A 22,495-nucleotide genomic window follows, 5' to 3' on the forward strand; every position below is an offset into this window, starting at 1 on the left:
AGCCATTTGCAAAGTTACCAAACAGAATCTGCAGGTTGGTTCACAGTTCAATTTCTTTCCTCCACTTAAAAACTATCGTTTACAAAGTTGTTCGTGATTTGTTACAGGCATTCAATATACAATATTCCTTTCACCACTGTCTCCATTTTCCCAACCACTCTTCAAGCCTGTCCCTGTAGCAATAAACAATAATTTATTTTATGTTGCTTATTACCATTAAATGGCTAACAGAATGATAAAAAAATATTTCTGTAGGAGAAAATTTGTGAAAACTGTTGTATCATGGGGACATTAAGCCCTCATCTGAAGATTTACTAAGCTGTTGTTGCTAAGTTAATCCTTCCATGTTAATATTTTTGCTAGTCAACACTGCTATACACCCCATCCAATCTGGTGTTCTACCACTGGGGTGTCAGTGTTGTAGATTTTGGACATGTTGTGAATATGGTCGCATGCTCCAAAAAAATCCAGAATATTTAACTGGGCAGTTAAATATTTAACTAGGTGTGGCTGTTGGGTCTTCACATATGGGGACTTGGGGGAGAGATAGCCCATCTGGAACCCAATAAGATCTGGAGTTCTCATCCACAATGACCTGTGTACCTGGGGTTTGGAGTTTGGGGTACATTAGGTTCTCCGTGGTGCTGTCCTGAGCTGGTAGGGCCCAGCTGGAGGTATGGCAGCGGCTTTAGAGTGTGGGAGTGGCTGCTGGGGTTTAGAGCAGGAGCTAGCCTGCCCCTTCTAAGATCTCCCTGGAGGTCTTAGCTGGAAACAGGTGTCAGAAATTTTTGCGACTAACTGATCTCTTTAAGTTTATTTATGAGTCTCTGGAACAAGGCTGGTAGATGTGCTTATGTGGCAGAGGTGGTTGGATGTGAGTCCACCATTTAGCTTCTAAAGGTGCCCTTGCCTAGAAGTTGCCTCAAAACCTACATCCTCTTATTGGAGGCATTAAACTGGCTCAGAGCTTTGGAGCCTATACTCCAGTGGTAACTCGGTTTTGATCTTGGAAATAGGCAGAAAACATCCTGTTTTTTACATTTAAGCCCATGGCAGATACCTTTTGGAAAAGGCTCAGGACCCAATATTCTGTTCATGTTCTTCCAGCACTAGTCCTTCTTACCTAAAATTTTCCTAGGACATGCTTATTGAAGCCCATTGCAAGGCAGATCCTTTTATTAATGAATAGCCCAATATCCCACCAACATCCTGGTAACCAGTTATTTACAGAGACCCAGCTCCCTTACTACCTTGTACTACACTTACTACCTGCTTACAAAATGTAAGTAGAATCTCTTAGTAGCCCATAAAATAAGCCTTTTAAAAAGACTGTCGTGCGCTCTCCCAAGGTCCTTTTCAGTCATCAAATTCATTTACCCATCAACCTCTATACCAAAGGAAGGTAGAGAATAAGACTTGCAACATATACTAGTCATGGTAAGTTTATTGAGTACCTCCTATATTCCAAGCTCTGGAATAGATATACCCAGTTAACATACATAACAATTCCAAGACAGGAATTTCACCATTTTTCCAAATGAGGAATGGGATATTCAGAGACTAAATGATGCAGCAGTAAGTGGCAAGTCAGGATTTGAATCCAGGCCTACCTACTTGATTTTATGACCCGTGATCTTAGCTATACCAGAGCCCTATAGGCCAAAAGGTGTAGACAGGAGTGTTGTGGACCATAAGGCTCTAAAGAAAATGAAGATAGGGGAAAACAAGACTTCAAAACAGGGATAGTGCAGATGTGAGTCAAGATATTAGTGGGCTACTAGCTACTCCACAGACAAGAAGCAACAGCTACCTGTTTGAGGCCTTGAAGGCCTAAAAAGAAGTTAAAAAGCTGAATCTACTGAAAACTGATCTATAGGTAGATCAGAAGAGGGCTGGAATCTGGGATTCTAAGATACCCTGCCTGCATTCATGGAATAAACTCCATATACTTTATCTAGCTTGAACCAAGAGGTCTTCAGAGCAACCAATAATCCATCACCTGAGCAGAGTTGAGTCAAGAGTTTTTATCACGATGCTTCCAGGAGGAAGGGTTGTAGTAGGTCCTGTTTCAGCCTGTCTGTATAGTCTTCAGTGCTCTGAGACTAGAGTTCAATATGTGCCTCCCCTTCCATGGGGGTTCCAGAGGTCACCTACGCTTATAGAGACATGGCTGAAGCTTCAGGCCTGAGAGTTGTGCTTTGGGCCCTACCCGAGGAGGTCCAGTCTTTTGAAAATCAAACAAGAAGAAGTAACTGTTGGTCAAATCCTAGGGAGAGAAAAGACTCAATGAGTTTCAAATCCTTATTCCAACTCTTCAAAATCTCCATCCCTGACCCACCCTTGCTCAGAAAGTTTCCCAGGGCTCTTCCCTGGGTTGTGCATTCATGGAACAAATGTCTTTACCTGTGCTAAACCTTCTTCCAAACACAATTACCATATAAAAAGGCCACACATATGACAAAAATAGGGACAGGTGTCAGGGGCCCTCACCTTGAAGATGATCTTAAAACCCAGTTTGGTCACAGCCCCCAGAAAGGCCCGAACATCTTCAAAGCGGCTGCTGACTTCAGCCACTTTCAGGAGACCCCTAAGAAGGATGAAAGTTCTGTGTAAATGCAGACTTACTGGCACAAATATACATATATCTGTGCCTTAAGGACACATACCCTGGCTTCAGCACTCGATTTGCCTCTTCTAGGAAGTCCCTGATGTTGGTTCCCATCAATGAAAGACAGAACACAGCCACATCTACAGACTCATCCTCCAGAGGAACCTATAGAAGGTGAAAGGGGGAAAAAAAATAAAAGGCTTTTTTAAAAAAGGAAAAAAACAATCCTAAGTGCTAGGGCTGGACATCAGGATGGCAGGTGGGGAGGGAGGATGGAATGCTGGGACCTGAACATAGGTCAGAATCATAATTGAGGGCATTACCTCAGCCATGTCACACACAGTAACTCTGGGATCCAGAGAGGCCAAGTCAAAGCAATGAACAGGATTCCGGACACTAGAAGCCAGGCGGCAGTCTCCACAGCCAAAATCAGCCACCACAAGGGAAGCAGGCCTAATAATGGAAAGGAAGGATCAATCATTCATTGTCTGCTCTAAGTCCATGCCTGACCCATGATGCTTTTCATAAGCACCCAACTTCCATTCACCTTTGGCGGAGATCTTTGGCAATGCGGTCCACAGGATGCAGTGGCCACTTCTTGACTTGATTCTGGTAGCCTCGGTGGTAGAGAAGAAAGGCCTCAGGGTCTTCTTGAAAAAGGCTTTGGGCAGCACTACTGGGCTTTGAGTATAACTGTTCATTGAGGTATCGAAATCGGGCACCATCTAGCCTCTGTGTCATACGGGCTCGCAGAGCTCCCGCCCGAGCATCCTGGCTGTCTGGATTGGGGACAGGAGGCACCTCTGTCTGCACTGTGGGAGCTGTGGCCGAAGTCTGGTCAGTCGGCTGAGGGGGTCGAAACTTGTTTTTCTGTCTACGCTTGTTCTTCTGCCGGTTCCGCCACTGCTTGCGACTCAAAGTGTGGGGTGGATTAGGGGAAGAGATCTCAGGGTTTGGTTTGAATGTGGACGCGTCACTTGTAGCACTACTTTCACAAGCTTTGGGTCCTGCAGGGAGGGAAATGGGATTCCTAATTGGGACAAATCTCAATTTAGAGACAAGCCATCCAGTCATAATCCCATCCTTGACAGACAGACTGAAAATATTTCTTATTGCTTAACTGCAAACCTAAAGTTGGCAGGTAACCTCTATTACATATACATATGTGTATGTATATACATATATATACAGTCATACATACATATATGTCTGTGTGTGTGTATATGTATATAAATAAAATCAGCCTCCCATCTCACCCTTGTTCCCCATATGTACATACCTGTTTGGTTAACATTATCTAGCTGCTGGATTGGGTTTGACAGGGGTTCTCCCTGATATTTCCTCTTTTTCTTCTTTTCAGCAGAATCACTGCCAAGAGCACTTTTGCGACACTTCTTTCTTTCCACTTCCTCTTCCTCAGTGTCCCTGTCAGGTGGGCCCTGTTTTTGATGTTTCTTTTTCCTCTTCACAATTGCAGTCGAGGCACTGGCACACAGGGCATTTTTTTTGCGTTTCTTATTCTTTCCCACCTTCTCTTCTTCCTCAGAGTCACTACAAGACACACTGGGGGTCTGCTGGGGGAGAGATGCAGCCTTCAGGGCCCGTAATGTGGCCAAGAGCTGTCGGCGCCTGGAGCCCTGGGAAAAAAGCAAAGAACAAGAGCAAAGTGAATGGACTAGGCCTGGGATCATAAAGGGTCACTCCTGACAGTGCTGGGCCACACCCTGGATATATGGGACCACCCAAGTGGTTCTCAGTCCAGAGATGCGGGCAGGGTCAGGGACCCAACTCAAGGCATCATACATGCTAAGCATGCGCTCTACCACTTGAACCATAGCTGGGGTCTACTCAGGCTTCTACCTCCAGTTGACTAATAAGAGTGACAGGACCACACCTGTGTGTTCAAGCTCTCTTCCTGGGCAAAACAAGCTGCAGGAGATCGACTTCAGGGGGGTCAGGGACTTGGATTGTAGCCAGAGGTGAGGGAAAGAAGAAAAGGGAATAAAGCAGGCAGGCAGTTCCATGCTGGAGCTTAACTGAAGGGTAGGAAGTTTGAGAAAGTATCAGAAAGGGCTTAAAGATAAAAAGTCTATGCTCCGGGGAGCCTTTGGAGTCGAGATTCTCCAGCGTGGTCGGAGCTCGGGCACTCACTCAGAAGGTGCTCAGTACCCGTTCCCTTCACTATCATTCACTGTTGCGCGCTCCGGCCCATCTTCACACCGCCAACCACAGACCTTCACAAAATACACGTCTAAAGGGATCAGTCCCAGCCGCTCTCCCACTTGAAAAAATGTAAAGCCCGTCTCCAGCTTCCGGGCGATCCTCCTTCAAAAACTTCTCCTCACCCACTGTCTCTCACAGACAAGCACTCGGCGTGCGCGAGTGGCAACTCACCTTGACGGGAGAGGCCGTCGCGGGCTGAGGCCGCGTGACCACAGGCCCGAGACGCGCGGCTTCGGGGACCTCCTCGGCCCATTCTGGTTCCTCAAACATGCGGGCCAGGTGGGCGCCACACGCCGCTCCACGTGCAAAGCGCGTCCCTGGGAACCGCGGGCGACGAACCACCGGGAGCCGGAAACCAACGATTGAAAAAATCCGGGCGGCTAGAGCGGTGCCGAAAACCATTGAGTTTCGCCGCTGGAGGGCTAGACGGGCAAGGGAGGAGGGCGGGGGGAGCGAAGGAGGCCCGCGCTGGCCGGAGACGGCCAGGGGCGGGGCCGGGCAGCGGGCGCGGCCGGACGGGAGTTCCCCCGGAGAAGACTCCTCCAGCCCGAGTCCCGGTGAGTGCAGGCGCCCTCGCGCCCCCTCCCCAAGACTCGGGACCTGCCAGCCCGTCACCTCTGAGCCTGAGGTCCGAGGAGGGAAGGAGGGCTGGCCGGGCAAAGGACCCCCTAGTCACCCCTTCCAGGGGGGTAAGGGCGCGTGAACTTTCCCCTCCCCCAGCCCTGTCCGCGGGTTGGGGCTCGGTGCTTGCTCGCTGACATCCCTTCAAGAGCTACTACCTCCTAGCCACCCCCTAACTCAGCCGGGCCACCTTTCCCTTGCACCCCGAGGCACAGTCGGGATCATCCCGCTATCTCGAACTCCTCCCCAGATCAACGCCAGGGAGCGGGCGCCCCGTCCCCTAGCCCCAGCGGAAACACGTCTCCAGGCGCCAAGAGCGTGGGACTCATCCCTCTTGCCTGGATTCCTCCAGTCCCCAGGCTTCCCCCCTTCTAGGGGACTCAGTGCTGGGACGCTGCTATGGACGACATTTTCACTCAGTGCCGGGAGGGCAATGCGGTTGCCGTACGCTTGTGGCTGGACAACACGGAGAACGACCTCAACCAGGGGTGAGCAGAGGTGGCTGGTGGGTGAGAGGCAGGGCCGACACACGCGCCTCTCCGCCGTGCGGGGCTGCTCACGTCTGATGGGGGCGGCTGGCTTTTCCTGTACCGTGTGACAAGTGCTAAGCACAGCCGGTGGGGGGCAGAGGGTCTCCACGGAGCATGCTGTGTTTGAGCGGGCTCCAGACTGCTGTGTAAGTTTCAGTAGCCGAGGCTTTAAGGCGCTTTCCAGACCTAGTGAATTGCACCGGCAAAAAGCGAGGAAGCAAGCGGAGGAAGTTGTCTAGAGTTTCATATGGCCGGAAGATCAAAAAGAAAAAAAACTCTGAACTTCTGTGTGTTGAAGCATTAGCTGCAAGTGCAGGAAATCAGTCGGGAAAGTTCAGCTAGGGTCAGCCAGATCGTGCAAGGCTATTTAGGCTCTAACAAAGTCTTTATTCTAAGAACAAGGGTTTAAAGCCATGAAATCAGATTGTTACTGCCCACTTTTAAGTGTTATCTTGGATGTTTTGTGGGGAGCAGGCGGTGATGTGGAGAGAGGCAAATGCCTGGTGCATTCCAGAAATGTCAAGTCTAGTCTAGACCTGGACTAGAATAGAGACAGGTGGAAAAAGGAAAAAAAAAAAAGCGATCAGATTCCAGAACTCTTTAGAATAAAAAATTGGTGAGACTTTGCATGTGAAGTGATGGCTGCTTCATGGTTAGTTGCTGATTTCCTTCCACTGAGATGGACATGAGATTAGTGTGGGGATTATGCGTTCCATTCTGGACATTTTGAAGTGACAATACTTCACTTTCAGTGAGATGAAAATGTCAGTAGGTTGTTCATATGCCAATTTGGATCTCAGAAAAAACATGAGATGGAGACACAGACTAGGGAGTTACTAGCATATAGATAACACCTATATGCTATCTATATCTATATACAGTAAGATATAGGAAACAATAAGTGGAGGGCAGGAAATGAGAAGGCTGCAGAATAAGAAAAGCAAGTGAAGATTTAAGGAAAAACAGGAAAATATGTCAGTAAAGCTTAAGATAAGTGAACGGAGGGGGAGTGGCAAACAATAGTATAGGTTGTGTGAGAGGCCAAAGAACTTGGAGCATTTTCAAAATGACCATTAAATCTACAGTTAAGGGTATACTTGATCCTTGTGGAGTACCCTTTCAGAGAAAGCTGGTGAAGAAACCAGACTATACTAGATTTCTTTTATTTACGGAGCTATATTGAATATCAGAGGCCCAGAATCAGTCAGAATGCCTGCCTGTAGGCATCAGAACTGTGGCAGATTAAATGGGATGAAAAATAATGAGTGAATGTAGACAACTTCCAGAAGATTGCTTTAGACAGAAGGCAAGACAAATGGTAGTGATACTGATTTAGGGTGAATTTTAATATATTTTATTTTCCTTTTTTAAGTGGGAGAGTTATGTTTTGGGGGCTTGAGGGGCAAGGGTGACCTCATGTTTGCCCAGGAGTCACTGGTTCCTATTAAATTATACACTACTCTTTTAGAAGTTGGGGTCCCTTGTTCTTACATGTTAATTGTTTAAAACGTGTTCTGATAAAGACAGAACCATTGCTGTTTTCTTGGTGGGGTTATAGAGGCTAGGTGAAGAGGTTCCGTTGGTCTGCAGGAAGATTATTTACTGCCAAAAGGTAAAGGGGTAGTGATAGTGAGACAGAAAGACCCTGGTGCTGTTTTAGGGACCCAAGCTCATGGGATTAAAGGCCCTGAGGTGATGGGTAGCCAGACCAGGGGCAGAACCTTCCTGCCTACCACTTGTGCCCTCGGGTCCACTCTGCAGAGTCACAGGGACTGCACGGGCTGGTTACTCAGTGCATAAATTAAAAGAGCAGGGAGGCAAAACTGATAAGCAGGGGAGGGTAACACCATACCCCAGGAAAAGTTTTTGGCTATCTCTGAAAGCAGATGACCATTACTGTGGAGGGAAGTCAGAAGGGCTACACAACCCCCGGCTTTGAACCACTGCTGGGACATCTGGGTAACAAACTCCCTGATCAGTTTTAGGTCCCCGCCTAGAACCCCCACACGGGAAGTGACCGCAGCACTAAGGCATCCGGAGGCTGCCAGCAGAGACTATGGCCCACCCCTTGCTCCGCCCCTTGGATCGGCTTCCCTGGACTTGGAGGGAATTTCCTTTTATGGCCCCAGGCTGTCACGCAGGCCCAACTCCCTTCCAAGTGTTTTCAGTTTTGGGTTTTGGGTTTTTGGGCTTTTTGTACCTTCTTTTACTTTATAATGTTAGAATAAGTAGCTTTCTATTTTGTGCTTAGAGTTTCAGTGAGTATAAAGAAGCCTATTTTATGTAGTGATTTATATCCACCTTTAACACTGATGACTTACCAGGTTTTTCATTATAAATGTCCAAAGCATTTTAATTTTCTTTCAAGATCTGTTTTTCAGTATTATCGCCAATCAATAATTTATTCTCTCATGAGTTGTAGCCTTCTTTCCACAATACCTTCTCCCCCAAATACACTATCATACACATTAAAATGCCCTGGATCCTTGGTATCAGTACATTCTCTCTAGAAGCTTCAAATCTAATAGACAATAGTCCATAGATTTTTACAGTAACAAGTACGATTAGGAGAGGGATAATATAAGGTGCTTGAAAAACAGAAAGGACCGACAGAGCACCAGATGGTGCAAAAAGAGGCACGGGGAAAGCAGATAAAGAATGCTGCCATTTATGAGGCTGCCGGGAAGAAAGGCTGGTGTGAAATGGAGATGAATCATGGACTTGTTGGCATTTTAGGTGGTAAGTTGGTTGATTTGAAGCTCAGGGATGGTCTAAATCAGACATATTTTGGAGTTGCTGGCGTAAGGAAGCAAGCCTGAAATTTTTTTAGGGGAGAGTCATTACTCACAGGCTATCAGAGCCTTTGCTCCCATCCCATCTTCAGTTCAGTGACCATTGCCCCTTCTTCTAAGGGATGATCATGGCTTCTCCCCTTTGCACTGGGCCTGCCGAGAGGGTCGCTCAGCTGTGGTTGAGATGCTGATCATGCGGGGGGCACGAATCAATGTGATGAACCGAGGGGATGACACTCCCCTGCACCTGGCAGCCAGTCATGGACACCGTGATATTGTACAGAAGGTAAGTATGACACTCCCTCCCCTCCCCCATCACATACATGCCTGTGCATGAGTTGCAGGCATTGTAATATACTACTTTACAATGCTATGCAGAAATAAATTATTGTATATACACAATGTTACTGAATACTAGACAGTATATTATTGTACATTATGTGCACATTAATATACACAAGTATCACTGTAATATTTCTACTATACTATAGAAAAGTATATCATTGTAATACACTTCTAATATACTATAGAAAAGGCACGAGGGAGACGTGCCTCAACACCTAGCTCTCATTTGGAACTGACTGTGCCTTCTGCCTCTTCTGTTGGACCAGCTGCTGCAGTACAAAGCTGACATCAATGCAGTGAATGAACATGGAAATGTGCCTTTACACTATGCCTGTTTTTGGGGTCAAGATCAAGTAGCAGAGGTGAGAACTCAGGGTGGGTGGAAAATAAAGTCTGAACCTCAGTGGGACATTTTGAAACTCTTTGAAGTCAACCCTGCCTGTGAGTTCTATTGTGTATATATGACCTCAGGAGGTAAACTACATCTATGTAACTGCCAAGCAGGGAGCTCATTATTGCTACCTTCCCATTCCAGGACCTGGTGGCTAGCGGGGCCCTCGTCAGCATCTGTAACAAGTATGGAGAAATGCCTGTAGACAAAGCCAAGCCACCTTTAAGAGAGCTTCTCCGAGGTCCGTCCCCTACAACTTAGGTTTTGTCCTGCCCTTCCTCTTTCGTCTCTTCATACCACAGTTCAAGCCAACACTGTTTGTTTCTTTCATAGAGCGGGCAGAGAAGATGGGCCAGAATCTCACTCGTATTCCATACAAGGACACATTCTGGAAGGGGACCACCCGCACTCGGCCTCGTGAGTCAGTCGTCAGAAGGGTGGTAATAGGGAATAATCCTGGGCTCCTGGGCTGGATTAGGGGATGCTGGGTACCTGACCTGCCCACACTCTCAGGAAATGGGACTCTGAACAAACATTCCGGCATTGACTTCAAACAGCTCAACTTTGTGGCGAAGCTCAACGAAAACCACTCTGGAGAGGTGACCCTTGCCCTCTGTCCCCCTCCTTCCCTCAGCCCCTACATACTACTGACTGGTCTGCCCCCTTTTACATATTTTCTCCAGTTAGTGGCAAAAAAGTGGTGACCTAAGTTAGACCCTCCTAACTCTTCCCTTTCCTTCAGCTATGGAAGGGCCGCTGGCAGGGCAACGACATCGTGGTGAAGGTGCTCAAGGTTCGAGACTGGAGTACAAGGAAGAGCAGGGATTTCAATGAGGAGTGTCCCCGCCTCAGGTGGGAGAGAGTCTTAAATTAGAAGCTATCTGCTGGATCCTAGAAACTCTAGCAGTTAGGGGGAGTACTTTTATTTGGGGGTGGGGAGTGCTGGCTCCAAGTGGTGAAGGCCCGGAGCCCTCCTGACAATTCTCACCCAGCTGAACCAGGGAGTGGTTCAGTGCGAGGGCCCGAGGTGGTGGTGCTCTCTGGGCCCTGCACCCAGGTTTACCTGATATACCCTGGCAATGCTGGGGGCCTCCAGGGTCACACCTGGTGGGTACATGGCTGTATCCTATGGCACTCAGGAAACTGATGGTGCGGGGATTTGAAACAGGGTCAGGTACATGCCAGGCTTGTGCCTTAACCCTTATACTTTCTCTCCAGCCCCCAGAGGGAGATCTTTTACACTGTGACAGCCAAGGATACTCTCTCCCTTTCCCAGGATTTTCTCGCATCCAAATGTGCTTCCAGTGCTAGGTGCCTGTCAGTCTCCACCTGCTCCACACCCTACTCTGATCACACACTGGATGCCATATGGATCCCTGTACAATGTACTACATGAGGGCACCAGTGAGTAAGGGATAATGAACCTTTTGGGGGTAAGGGAAGTGTAAACCTCTCCAAACTCTACCTCTTGCTTCCTAGATTTTGTTGTGGACCAAAGCCAGGCTGTGAAATTTGCATTGGACATGGCAAGGGGCATGGCCTTCCTACACACACTTGAGCCCCTTATCCCACGACATGCACTCAACAGCCGGAGTGTAATGGTGAGGTCACAGTTTAACTCTTGGCGCAGGTCCCCAGAAGCTCTTTGCCTAAGACAGGATAGGACTTACCTTCTTGCATACATCTACTTTCTCAGATTGATGAGGACATGACCGCTCGCATCAGCATGGCCGATGTGAAGTTCTCCTTCCAATGCCCTGGGCGCATGTATGCCCCTGCTTGGGTGGCCCCTGAAGGTGAGTGAGGGCATTGTATTGAGAGTTAAAGAGAAAGGGCAGCTTAGAAGTAATGTAAGGGGGCAATAAGGAGAGGCACCTGGAACATGTTAAGTCTAATCCCTTCAGCTCTGCAGAAGAAGCCCGAAGACACAAACAGACGCTCAGCAGATATGTGGAGTTTTGCAGTGCTTCTGTGGGAATTGGTGACACGAGAGGTGCCCTTTGCTGACCTCTCCAACATGGAGATTGGCATGAAGGTGAGAGCACAAGTTCATACATTTGTGTTGGAAATGGAGATGGTGGGGCCAATAAATGTATGTCTGGGCTCTTCTCCCTTGCATGCAAATTTACAGAAATTCTGTCTGTGAAGGCTGAAGGCCTCTTCCAACATGAAACCCAAGTTCTGAGGCCCACCTTGTTTTCCTCTGTATTTGCAGGTGGCACTGGAAGGCCTTCGGCCTACTATCCCACCAGGCATTTCCCCCCATGTTTGTAAGCTCATGAAGATCTGCATGAATGAAGACCCAGCTAAGCGACCCAAGTTTGACATGATCGTGCCTATTCTGGAGAAGATGCAGGACAAATAGGGCCTGTCCTCTAGAGGTGTCAGGACACGGTTAGGGGAATTTGCATCCCCAAAGCAGCAGTCCTCTGATTGCATCCCCTGCCTTCAGTCATGGTACTACCCCAGCAACGGGGCCCATTCCCTGCCCCCATCCCTACCACTGTGGCCCCAAAAGGGGCTGAGCTCAGAGCTTTGTCACTTGCCACACGGTGTCTCCCTGCACGGGAGGGATCAGCCCTGCCTGTCACAATAAAGTTTATTATGAAAACAGGCTTGTGTGGGGACAAGGGGACAAACAAGTACATTTAGGAGGCTAAACTTGGGTGGCTCAGGTGAAGTAATGCGGCTTCTTCACATTGATGCCATACTCGCTGAGGGCAGGGGTCAAGTCCTCCATGGTTAGAGTGTACTTGCGGTCCTGAGGGAAGAGGGAGGAGGATGGGGTGAACACAGAAATCCAAGCTCTCACTCCCAGGTGGGCAACCGGGACAGACCTTTCACCGCCCCGCGGGGTTCCGGGTTAGGTTAAGCCTCCACAGCTGGGGGAGCTAATTAGGAAGCCAACGCCGGGCACACCTTGCTCTTGCTTCGGGAGCTGCCAGAGGCTGTGCCCTTCATTTTGCAGTGCTGTAGGGCATCGTTGGCAATATCTGAGATGAATTTCTGGGCAGCGAGGGAGATGAGCCGAATTCTAGGGAGGACAAACACTGTTATGAGAGGGGGCGGGAGACCCCACAAAGACACACCAGCCCTGCCGGCTCGGCGTTTACTCACATGCGCGGGTCAGAGGCCTCGAAGCCGGCGCGGTTCAGGTAGTAACCGGTCACGGCGTCGGGGATCTGAGAAATCAATTGGAGCACGTCAGCTGGGGGCAGGGGATATGGAAGCCACCGGGCCATCCTCAGGCTCCCGGTGGCTTGGGCTGAGGGACCCAAATAAGAGGGGACGGGGGGGGGGGGGGGGGCGTGCGTGAAATCCTGGTGGCTCGACGAAAAGCCTGAGGCCGGCGGCTCACGGGGGCGGGATGCCCACCGTTGGTGTGTAATCCTCTAGCTGCATCAGGAAGTCCACCAGAGGAGTGCTGGAGACCACCGGCTTCACGTCTCCGTTGGCCGCGCTCGGCAGAACGTAGACCCCGTTAGACATGGCCCCCTCCGGGGGCGCCGCGCCGCCCGCCGACACCGGAGCTGGAGGAGAAGCAGCCAGGGTGAGCCGCGGCGCTGGGGGGCGGGGAGCCCCCCTCGCCCCGCCGGAGACCCTTGCGCACGCGCCGGCCGCTGGCCCGGCCCAGCCCGCCCCCGCCCCCACCCTCACCCCCGCCCCCGCCCCGGCCCTCACCCGCCCCGCGCCGCTCGGCCGGCTCTCCGGCCCGCGCCGCCACGGCTCCCGTGCCCACTGCCGCGGCTCCGGCCCCAGGGCCCCCCGCAGATCCCGCGGGGCTGGCCTTGTTCTCCGCAGCGGTGCCGGCGGGCAGCGCGGCGGGGGCCGAGACCGCGGGCGCCGTGCCCGGGGCCGAGGCGGCGGACGCCGGCGCCGCCTCGGGGTCCGCGCCGGAGCCGCTGCAGCTCATCGGGCCGGTGGGCGAGGCGGCGAACAGAGCCGCTTCCGCTTCCGCTCACGTGACGCACGCCGCCGGTGACGTCACCGCCCCGCCCCCGCCATGTTCGCTCCTTCCCTTAAGTCTTCCAACCTCCTTTTGTAGCGTGTTGGCCAATTAGATGACTTAGATCGGAGGGTGGGGACTCGGTTCTGGTGAACCGCAGAAGTCGCGGACATTCCACCTCCCACCCCTTCGTGTTCCCAGGCTGTTCGGCCGCGATCGGAACCTCTTACACGGAGGAAACTCCTCTGCTATCGGGAGCCCTCGTCTAAATCTCTCTTTGGGCCGGAGATAGAATACCGCGGGCGACCTGGTATTCTATCCAGGTTCGAATCCCCCCCCTCACCACGTATGGTCCCTGAGCACAGAGTCAGGAGCAAACCCAGAGCACAGCCGGTTGTGGCCCAAACTATCCTTCCCTCCCCAACTCCCATTTAAAAGTCTTTCTTTAGTGCCGGGGATTAAGCTCAGCGGTTTGCCTTGCAAGCTGAAGCCTTGGGTGGGTCTGAACACCACTAGGTTCCAGGGGTGTGCTCTGTCCCCACCCCGTCCCCGCCCCCTCCTTCATCCCTAAATAACTTGCCTTGGGGTTGGGACTTAATCTTCCTTTAGACAACTGCGGATACTCTGGAACAAGGGTTGCCTACACTGCATTTCTAGTTCCTTATTTAGCCTTTTAAAGGTTTCTTACAGAGTTGGAAAGTCCCCTTTCCCTGCCAGCTGCCCACAAAAGTGAGGTTCTGCAGAAGGAGGGCTCACGCAGTGCTATTAGCTGGGCAGGGAGATGTTTCAGTCTGCATCACAAATAACGTGCAAAACACAGCAAGTGGAGAAATGGGGTATTCACTACAGCAAACATTTAATTCCTTTTTTGCCAATCTAGGTTAGGGCCTGGAAATACAAAGTTTAGTAGGGCAGAATCCAGTCTTCTAGGCACCAACGGTCTTGGAAAGGGAGGTAAACAGGTAAACTGGCTATTTTAATACCACGTTAACAAAACTAGAGGTAGACAGTGCAAGGGAGGACAGTGCCAATGCAAGGAGGACAGGAACTAATATCTTTCATCTACTAGTGTTGTCAAGCACGGTTGTCAGTTTAATTTTATCATTCCTTGACTGCTGTGAGGCAGATGAAGAAGAGAAGCTCAAGAAGCTTACTTGCCCAGACTCTCTCTTAGTCTATCAAAACCAAAAATCAAATAGATTTGTTTCGGAGTTCTAGTATTTTCAGCTTCAAGGAACTAAAAGATTCACAAGAGGTGCTGTCTACTATATACCTGAACACTAGTAATCAGGCACAAGGGCCCACATCTGTGTTAAAAGGGGCCCATATTGAGCAAAAGTGAAACGTAGGTTGAGGGGAAGCCGAGAGTAGGTTACTTCAGAACAAATAGCAAGGAAGGGATCAGGCTATGAGTCGTGATAAAAATACAGAATTTTATGAATAATCTTAGCTTTGAAGGGTCGTAAACAAATTACCTACTAGGATTTGCATTTTATTATGAAAGAAGATTAGGGAAGGATAGGAAGTTAGAAGAATTTTTGCAAAGGTCTTCTATAAAACAAAGGTAGCATTAGAGATGGAAAAAAGTAGGTAAGTTCTAGGTCATTTAGGACTTGTGGGTGAAGACATGTAAAATGTAAAACTAGTAGGACTTGCTGATTAAAGACAGGGGTTGGAGGTGGGTATCTGGCTTGATCAGAAGCAGCACTGTTATCATTCAACAAGAAAAAATGAAAAATAACCCTCTGAAGTTAGAAAGGAGAAGTGCTGAGGCTGGGGATGTAATTTAGTGGTAGAGCATTTGCCTTGCATATGTAAGGCCCTGGGTTTTCTTCTTGGCACTGTCTTCTCCCATTAAAAAAAAGGAAATGAGAGAGAAGTGCTGAGTATCACACATCTTGCATTTCAATTATTAATCAGTATTAGTCTGAATTAGTGAGGTGGTGATGGCTGGTGGATGCCAGCAATTAGTGGATTGGAGGGAGACGGGTAGAATTAGGAGAAAGTTACTAAGGATAAAATACCAAGATTCACTGATGAAGCAGAGAGAAGAGAAGAGGAGAATTTAAGGGGGAAAGGTATGCCCTGGAAAGTAAGGAAGGAGAGAACGTAGGAAACTGACAGAGCCCATAAAGCAAAGATTGGAAATGTGTACTGGTGACAGAGAGGCTGCTGTTTCTCAAAAGCAGGGCAAGAGAGATGAGGCAAGTGAAAACAGAGGTATCAATGCAATGCACTAGGGAGCAGAAATGAGGTGAAACAGTACACACAGACATTACGGACAACCCATTGGGAAAGCCTGGTTGAAAAGATGAGGGAGAGAGGAGGGAGGAAGGGGGTCCTCAAACAGTACTGGTTATAGCAGCTGCTGAGGGAAGATGAGACAGGTGTAGGGAGAAGAGTATGTGGTGGAGGAAAGGACTGGGAGTCATGCCAACCTCACAGCATTTCAGGGTCAGGGATAGAAGCTGTCGGCAGCAGTGAACATTGAGGAGTCTGTAGGGCTTCATTCAGTGCAGATTCAAGTCACCAGTTGTAGGATAGGAACAGGCTCATTCTCCCATCAGGATAGAATCAAGGGTTGACCAGTGACTTCAGCAGAGCCGGGAAGTTGGGTGTTCCCCAGCCTGTCACAGGATCCCACCCAGGACCAGAGCAGAAACCTTCACCCTGCACCTCTTCATTCAGACAGGACTCATGGCACCCATGGGTTACCTAGGGAGAAGATGGACATCACATCTGGATCTGTTGATAAAATGAACAGACAGCGCACCCAAAGCCTGTATTCCCACCCCATAGGGATCACCCCATAAGAACTGCTGCCAAGTTCATTTTAGTAGTCCCTGGCGTCAGGAGGGCGTCCCCACAGCCCAGCCACACTCACATCAAACAGTCCTTCCCCACGCTGCTGGTACAGCCTGGGGTTGAGAAAGCCAAGAGGGGGGCGGCCACTGAGGAGTCGGTGTTCATTTATCAGAGAGAGCAGTCCTCCAAACACTGGCGTAGAGGCCTGCGGGTATGATGCAGAAGAGATGACAGGGTCAGTGGGAGATGCTGAAAGGGAGTATTTGAAAGGCTCACAGGTATCTGAGGCATTGGATTTAGAGTTGCACAGGGTCTTGGTGGTTAGAGGGGCAGGATAGTTCCTAAGTGGCAGTTAGGAATTAAACTGATTCTTACCGAAGTGCCAGATACCCATGGGATGGGCACACCATTGCTGACCACCCAGTAGCCATCAGAGAGCGCTGCCACATCTGGGTAAGCACGGCCGCTGGCATTGAAGTAACTGGATGGTGGCAATTGGAGGCTGGTACTCAGGAACTTATTTACAGCTTCTTCCTGAAAGGTATTATGGAGTACTCACGTGCAGCCTCCTCGGCAGTCTGGGACCCCCACCATCTCCCCTTGACCTCCCATCATTTCATGTGTACAAACAAATGTGTACCTGATATGAAGGACGTGGGAACACATTGCTGAAGCCGCCACCACTGATATAGTCAACCACCTCATTTGTGACTCGAAAGGGATTCTGGAAGGATGTGCCTCCCACCGTGGTGACATAGGGGCTGGGGGCAGAAGGGAGCACTCAGATTGTAGGCCATCTCAGCAGATCTTCAATATGTGTGGGGGTGGATGAATACAGCCTGGGTTTTGCTGAAACAGCCAGAGCAGTATGGAAGATTGTACTTGGGGGGTGGGGGCGGGGGGAGACTGAGGTTTTAAGCACTCACTACGACACCTAAGATGATCATGACAACATTGCCCTGATGCACACCCACCAAATCTCTCCCACCGAAATGCCTGGGCCCTGAGTAGGTGGAACACTCTTGAGCACTGTCTCCTACTCATGATCTAATCTAATCTAATCTAATTTTCCCTGATCTGAAAGAGAAGGAAGAGGAGCATGCAGCAACCTCAGCAGCTTGCTGAGGGCTGAGCCACAAACGTACCTCATGGGTTGGAGACAAACAGGCTGTGACAGTCGCAGGCAAGTGGGGAGGTAGGTGCTTACCTGGAGGCAGGGAAGGATGGACGGAACTGGTGTCTTCCAGAGACAGACCAACACCCAGCTCCACTGTCACCTGTGAGAGAGACTAAGCTTTAGCTCTCTGTTTAGTCAGCCAGAGATCAAGGTTCCGATGTCAGAGAGGAAATTCCAGGATTAGTCCTATGGCTAGAGGTCAGAGTTGAGAGGTCAGGTCAGCATACCCCTACTGAGTTCAGATTGCGTTAGAAGTTGGGTTCGGGGGACACTGTGGGGACAAAGCTTCAGAGCTGAAGGGGTAACGGAGTTTAGAGCACAAAGTCAAGTCACACCTGTGACGAAGTTAAGTCACACCTGAGGCGAAGAGCAGGGTAAGGCCCCGAGCAGCAGCCTTCTGGAACTCGGTGTTGACACGCTGGATGTAGGCGCTGCTGAGGGAGTCCTCATCGTCGCCGTAGCTAATGGTGTGCACATGAGGCAGGGTGGTCTCGTTGCTGAGCACCAGGAGCCACTGCAGGAAGGGCTCCTGTGACTCATGGCGGCCTGGATGATTTTTGAAGGGGAACACAAGTGTCATCGTTTGGAAGTTCTTAGGATCTCCCCCAAGCTCCCAGAACTCCCATCAGGAAGCAGGAAGCACCCCCCCCCCCACCTCCCTTCCCACCACCAGTCTCTGGGCTGTACAGTACCTGGGCTACTGTAGACCCAGGTAGAGATGTTAGCCCCGGCACTCATCAGGTACTCCACATCCAGACTGGCCTCGATCCCAGCGCGGCCCCGGCCCTGTTTCCCGACCACTCGGGCTACAGAGGCCTGGTGCTCAAATTTCCCACCGAAGAGGCGCATGAACTCAGCCAGGTCCGATTCATGGAAATACTGTTCCAGGAACTGCAGAGGGAATGAGAGCAAACAAGGAATCAGAGGCACAGCCAGTGAAGGGGAAAGCAGAGAAGCTCATAGGCTAGGGGCAAGCCCCAGGTGGGGGCAGGTACCTCGAAGAAGCTGTGAGGCTTCTAGAACCTGGGCTCACCTGGGCACAGGCCTGACTGTTGTTGGTTGTGCCAGAGCCCACGTCTTGTGCTGTCAAGTTGTATCGCTCTCGAATCACAGATGGAGTGACACCCAGATGGAAGCCAAAAGTCCCTGCCACTTGGGGCTCAGGGCGTTGCCTCAGCGATGATAGGGGGGGGAAGCGATGCAAACCTCCCACTGTGAAGAGGAACAGATTTGAGGAAGAGAACTTCTGCACTTCAGCCCCCATCTCACCACTGTCCCTGCCCCTGTCCCACAGACCTCCCACCCCACATCTAACTTTCCCCTACCCCTGGCTCCCCTACCCCAACCCTCACCAACCCTGTGAATGTTACCAAAGTCCACATGGGGCCTCAAGGCCTTCGGGAGCTGGTAGGGGCGGGCGGATCTTATGGCGTGAGTCTCTGCAGGGCCTCCCACATAGTGGTGAAATTCAGCCCCAGAAAGCAGCCACTCTGCCTCTCTGGAGGTCAAAACACCCGAGAACGGAGGTCAGAAGGCGTCGCCGAACAGCTCCTCCTGGTCTCCCCAGGCATAAGCTCTTTGCCCACAAGCCCCCAGGCAGCTCTTTGCTCCCTCCCACTGGCACGACTCATCTCCCAGGTGGAATGACACGTTCCCTCTCCAGGGCCATCATTCCCTCTCACCGGACACTCAGCCGGCAAGTCAGAAAGTCCTGCGTGGTCACTGAGTGGCAATGTCGAGCTCCAGCCGCCAAGAGCCATTTTTGGACCGTGCGGAGGGTCAGCGGCGATGGCTGCACTAGTTCAGTCACATCCTCCAGGGTCAGGTATTTTCCTGCAGAGATTCGGGACAGGCTCTTGCCTTCATTCATTCACTGCTTTTCCAAGTGGTCATTTTTGAACCTCAACCCAGAGACATCAAATGTTCCCAGAAAGGGATGAAGCGACAGCATGTGAGCTAAGGCTCATGCTTTGGTGTGGTGCCCCACTGCTGCTGCCCCTCTACTGCTGGGAATTGTCTCCTAAACGCCACACAGAGCCGCGCTGGCAAGAATTGCTGGGAGGGACTTCCAGGTCTCCTAAGTGTCACTTGTTTTGTTTTGTTTTGTTTTTTTGGGGGGGTCACACCCGGCAATGCTCAGGGGTTACTTTTCACTCAGGAATTACTCCTGGCGGTGCTCGGGGGACCATATGGGATACTGGCAATCAACCCGAGTCGGCTGCATGCAAGGCAAACGCCCTACCTGCTGTGCTATCGCTCCAGCCCCAAGCGTCATTTGGGAAGCCACACACCCCCTTCCCCTAAAGACTTTCCAGAGAGCTTAGAGCAGGATCTTGAAGGATTGGGTAGGGCTTTTCTAGAAAAAAGACAAGCGTTGCAGGTGCAGGCTACAGTTGGAAGGCCAAAGGAAGAAAAGTCTAAAGGTTTTGGAAACCCTGGCCAGGAATAGAGATTTATCCCCAAAACTAGTAAGTTGTAAATGCTGCACCACAGCAAGCATTGTCACGATGGTGAAAAACAAATGGTTAATAAAATTTTCCATTTTGAGTATCTACAGTCTGAACTTCAGTCAGAATTAGATTAGATCTAATTCTGCTCATTTCCTCGTACTTGGGGATTTTAAAATTCATTTGATATGTTTGCAGGATGGGGACATGCCTGGCAGTGTTCAGGACTTACTCCTCCTGTTTCTGTGCTCAGGCATTGCTCCTAGTAGTACTTAGGAAACTGTACGATGATGGAGACTGAAACATGGTCAGCTGCATGTCAAGCAAGCGTCCTAACCTCTGTACTATCTCTTCGGCCCCAATTTTAAACTTTAAATAAAACCAAAGAGATAGTACAGAGGTTAAGGTGCTTGCCTTGTACAGCGCCAATCCCTGTTTAATCACCAGCACAGAAAAATGGTCCCCAGAGCACTTTTGAGAGTGATCCCTGAGCACAGAGCCAGGAAAATCCCTTAGCAGTTTGGTATGGCCAACTCTCCCACCCAAATTTTTTAAAAGCCAAAACCAAAAAAAGCAACTGAGTTGGTAGCAACAAGTGATAGTGAGAAGCGGCCCACTCCAAGGTTAAGAACTGGAAATTGCAGGGCTGAAGAGGTAGTGCAGAAGCTAGGATGCTTGCCTTGTGCACAGCCGACTGGGTTCAACCCACGGACCCACGTATTATCCCCAAAGCCCAACAGGAGAGCCAAGAATAAATCCTGAGCACTGTTGGGTGTGGCCCCCAAACCCAAACCCAAATCCAACCAAAAATAACCCTGGAAATCTCAATGCCTGAATGGAAGAGGAAAAGGGAAAGAACTTAAGAGTGGAGGTAAAAAACTCTGCTCTGAGCACCAGGTGCTACCTCCCTATTTTTCTGCCAGTTGGTGGGCAGCAGAACCAGAATGTGAATCCAGATCTGATTACCGGGTCCAAGCTCTTTAATCACATCCACTTTTTAGTTTCTAGCTGATAAACACAGATGGGAAGTTCCAGAGTAAGAAATGTGAGTTAATTTTGAACAATATCATTCCAATTCCCTTTATCTAGGGAGAAGGGCCCCTAAGCAGTGCCTAGGGAATTCAGGGTCACTCCTCGTGGTAGTTGGCCAATGGGGCTGGTTGCCACGCCTGGGAATGTGAAGCTGCTTGGGTGGGCCCTGTGGTACCCAGGCCCAACTGGGCCACCCTAGTGGTGCTTGGGGACCTCCAGAGCTACACCTGGCAGGGTAGCCAGGGTTTGAACTGATCCTGAGCCTGTTTCACCTTTTCACACTGAGAACCGCTGCCATTTATCAAGCAGCCCTTCGTCAAGGACTGAAAGCACCAGGGGCAGCAATCTGTGGCCGGTGCCCAGCTGTGTCCCTCCAGTACATTCCACACCCCACTCCCAGTCCCCACAGGCACCGTATTGAGGGGAGCCAGGGTCCGAGACAGCCTGCACCAGCTCGGTGAGTCTTTCCAGGTTCTGTTGTCTCAAGGCAAAGGTGAGACTCAGCTCTTCCTCCGGGGCTGCACGGCCCAAAGGCACCCAGCCTGGGGGGGTCCTGCAGACAGGGGTCAGGAACACGCCTTCATTAAGGTGGGGGTGGGCAATACTAGCCAGGGAAAGTTCAGGGATACTCTGAGTGGGATCCCAGAAGCAGTTACTGGCAGGAGGCCCATGAGAGGACCGAGCTCGGGAAGCTGGAAAAGAGACTGTAGCGTGGGTACAGCAGCTGCCAGAGGGTGGGGGAGGCCAGGCCCAGGTCAGTGATACAACTTAGGGCACCGGGAAAGGGGGAAGGGGGCAGTCAGTACTCCGTCAACTCACATCCACCTCTGGTCAGGCTCCGGGCTGTAACTGCATTTGCTGGCGACCACGAGGGCAAGGAGCCCTAGAAAACTGTTGGGGGGGGGGGAGGGGGGAGGAGACGTACAGGGGGGCTTTCAGCGAGAGGGAAAAGCCTCTGTGTTTCCACCCTCCAACCTGTGTTCCCTCCGATGGGATCTCCTGCTCCGAAGCCCCCTCATTTCTCACCACGCTCCGAGACGCATTCCTCCTCTCTGCAGCTCAGCCGTCATGTGACCGGTCACGAGGCGCCTCCTCCACCCACACCGCCTTCCTGCCGAGAAGCCCGAGGGTACGCTGGCTCCGCCCTCCAGTGGGTGGCCCTGCGTGCAGGAGCCCGCTGGAGCGCAGCCTGGTCACCGGGTCCCGACCTAGACTCAGACCCCGGCTCGTCCAGCTGTGTGCTCTCCGTAGAGCCAGCTGGCCAGGCGCCTTCGTTTAAGAGACTGTTTGAGTCCGTGTGCTCTGCCTCCCAGGACTGGGTGAGCATTTACAGGGACAAAGCAGGAGAGCGAGCCTGACCTGTCAAAGGAGCTTTTATTTGGGGGCTCTGGTATCCACTCACACCTCCCTAAAGACCTCAGATGTAGAACTGGTTACCCCAAGATCTGTCCCCCGCAACCAACCCCCCTCTTGGCCACTGCCAGCTGTACGCCCAGAGGTCTGCCTTCTCCCTTATTTTCTGTGTTTAGGGCACTCAGGTTCCACTCCCATGTCAACCCCATCCTGGATGCCCTCATG

The 22,495-nt window shown here is 50.8% G+C and overlaps 4 protein-coding genes across 7 annotated transcripts; 1 reads left to right on the top strand and 3 right to left on the bottom strand.

The window, feature by feature from the left end:
* Positions 1-1,426: 1,426 nt before the first annotated feature.
* RRP8 (ribosomal RNA processing 8) lies at positions 1,427-5,305 on the bottom strand. Its single transcript, XM_004621219.2, has 7 exons — positions 5,003-5,305; positions 3,888-4,245; positions 3,156-3,615; positions 2,932-3,061; positions 2,667-2,773; positions 2,491-2,587; positions 1,427-2,266 (listed from the first exon to the last, which is right to left on the bottom strand). The coding sequence occupies exons 1-7, from the start codon at positions 5,231-5,233 to the stop codon at positions 2,147-2,149; spliced, it is 1,503 nt and encodes a 500-aa protein (XP_004621276.2). The 5' UTR covers positions 5,234-5,305; the 3' UTR covers positions 1,427-2,146.
* ILK (integrin linked kinase) lies at positions 5,281-12,121 on the top strand. Of its 3 annotated transcripts, none has more exons than XM_055141767.1 (13): positions 5,281-5,388; positions 5,812-5,940; positions 8,895-9,060; positions 9,386-9,481; positions 9,655-9,751; positions 9,844-9,927; positions 10,024-10,109; positions 10,253-10,362; positions 10,787-10,914; positions 10,990-11,111; positions 11,207-11,306; positions 11,415-11,545; positions 11,726-12,121. In XM_055141767.1, exons 2-13 carry the CDS (start codon positions 5,852-5,854, stop codon positions 11,873-11,875), a joined length of 1,359 nt encoding a protein of 452 aa, XP_054997742.1. In that variant the 5' UTR covers positions 5,281-5,388; positions 5,812-5,851; the 3' UTR covers positions 11,876-12,121. The 3 variants fall into 3 exon arrangements, with proteins under 3 accessions (XP_054997742.1, XP_054997743.1, XP_012791082.1); XM_055141768.1 differs by having other exon boundaries at positions 5,304-5,388; positions 5,805-5,940; XM_012935628.2 differs by lacking the exon at positions 5,281-5,388 and having other exon boundaries at positions 5,793-5,940.
* TAF10 (TATA-box binding protein associated factor 10) lies at positions 12,092-13,449 on the bottom strand. 2 transcript variants are annotated; one of them, XR_008630672.1, is made up of 5 exons: positions 13,192-13,449; positions 12,886-13,040; positions 12,628-12,692; positions 12,348-12,544; positions 12,092-12,271 (listed from the first exon to the last, which is right to left on the bottom strand). XR_008630672.1 is itself a non-coding variant. In XM_055141774.1 (5 exons), the coding sequence occupies exons 1-5, from the start codon at positions 13,421-13,423 to the stop codon at positions 12,182-12,184; spliced, it is 657 nt and encodes a 218-aa protein (XP_054997749.1). In that variant the 5' UTR covers positions 13,424-13,449; the 3' UTR covers positions 12,092-12,181. The 2 variants fall into 2 exon arrangements, 1 of the variants encoding a protein (XP_054997749.1); XM_055141774.1 differs by having other exon boundaries at positions 12,430-12,544.
* An 838-nt stretch (positions 13,450-14,287) lies between these two features.
* Positions 14,288-22,025, bottom strand: TPP1 (tripeptidyl peptidase 1). The gene is made up of 13 exons (XM_004621216.2): positions 21,944-22,025; positions 21,737-21,808; positions 21,331-21,470; positions 19,121-19,271; positions 18,809-18,936; positions 18,472-18,650; positions 18,131-18,329; positions 17,796-17,984; positions 17,469-17,538; positions 16,902-17,022; positions 16,637-16,795; positions 16,341-16,466; positions 14,288-16,171 (listed from the first exon to the last, which is right to left on the bottom strand). Exons 1-13 carry the CDS (start codon positions 21,985-21,987, stop codon positions 16,031-16,033), a joined length of 1,719 nt encoding a protein of 572 aa, XP_004621273.1. The 5' UTR covers positions 21,988-22,025; the 3' UTR covers positions 14,288-16,030.
* Positions 22,026-22,495: the final 470 nt, after the last annotated feature.

This window comes from Sorex araneus, chromosome 6 (genome assembly GCF_027595985.1).
Source record: "Sorex araneus isolate mSorAra2 chromosome 6, mSorAra2.pri, whole genome shotgun sequence".
NCBI lineage: Eukaryota > Metazoa > Chordata > Mammalia > Eulipotyphla > Soricidae > Sorex > Sorex araneus.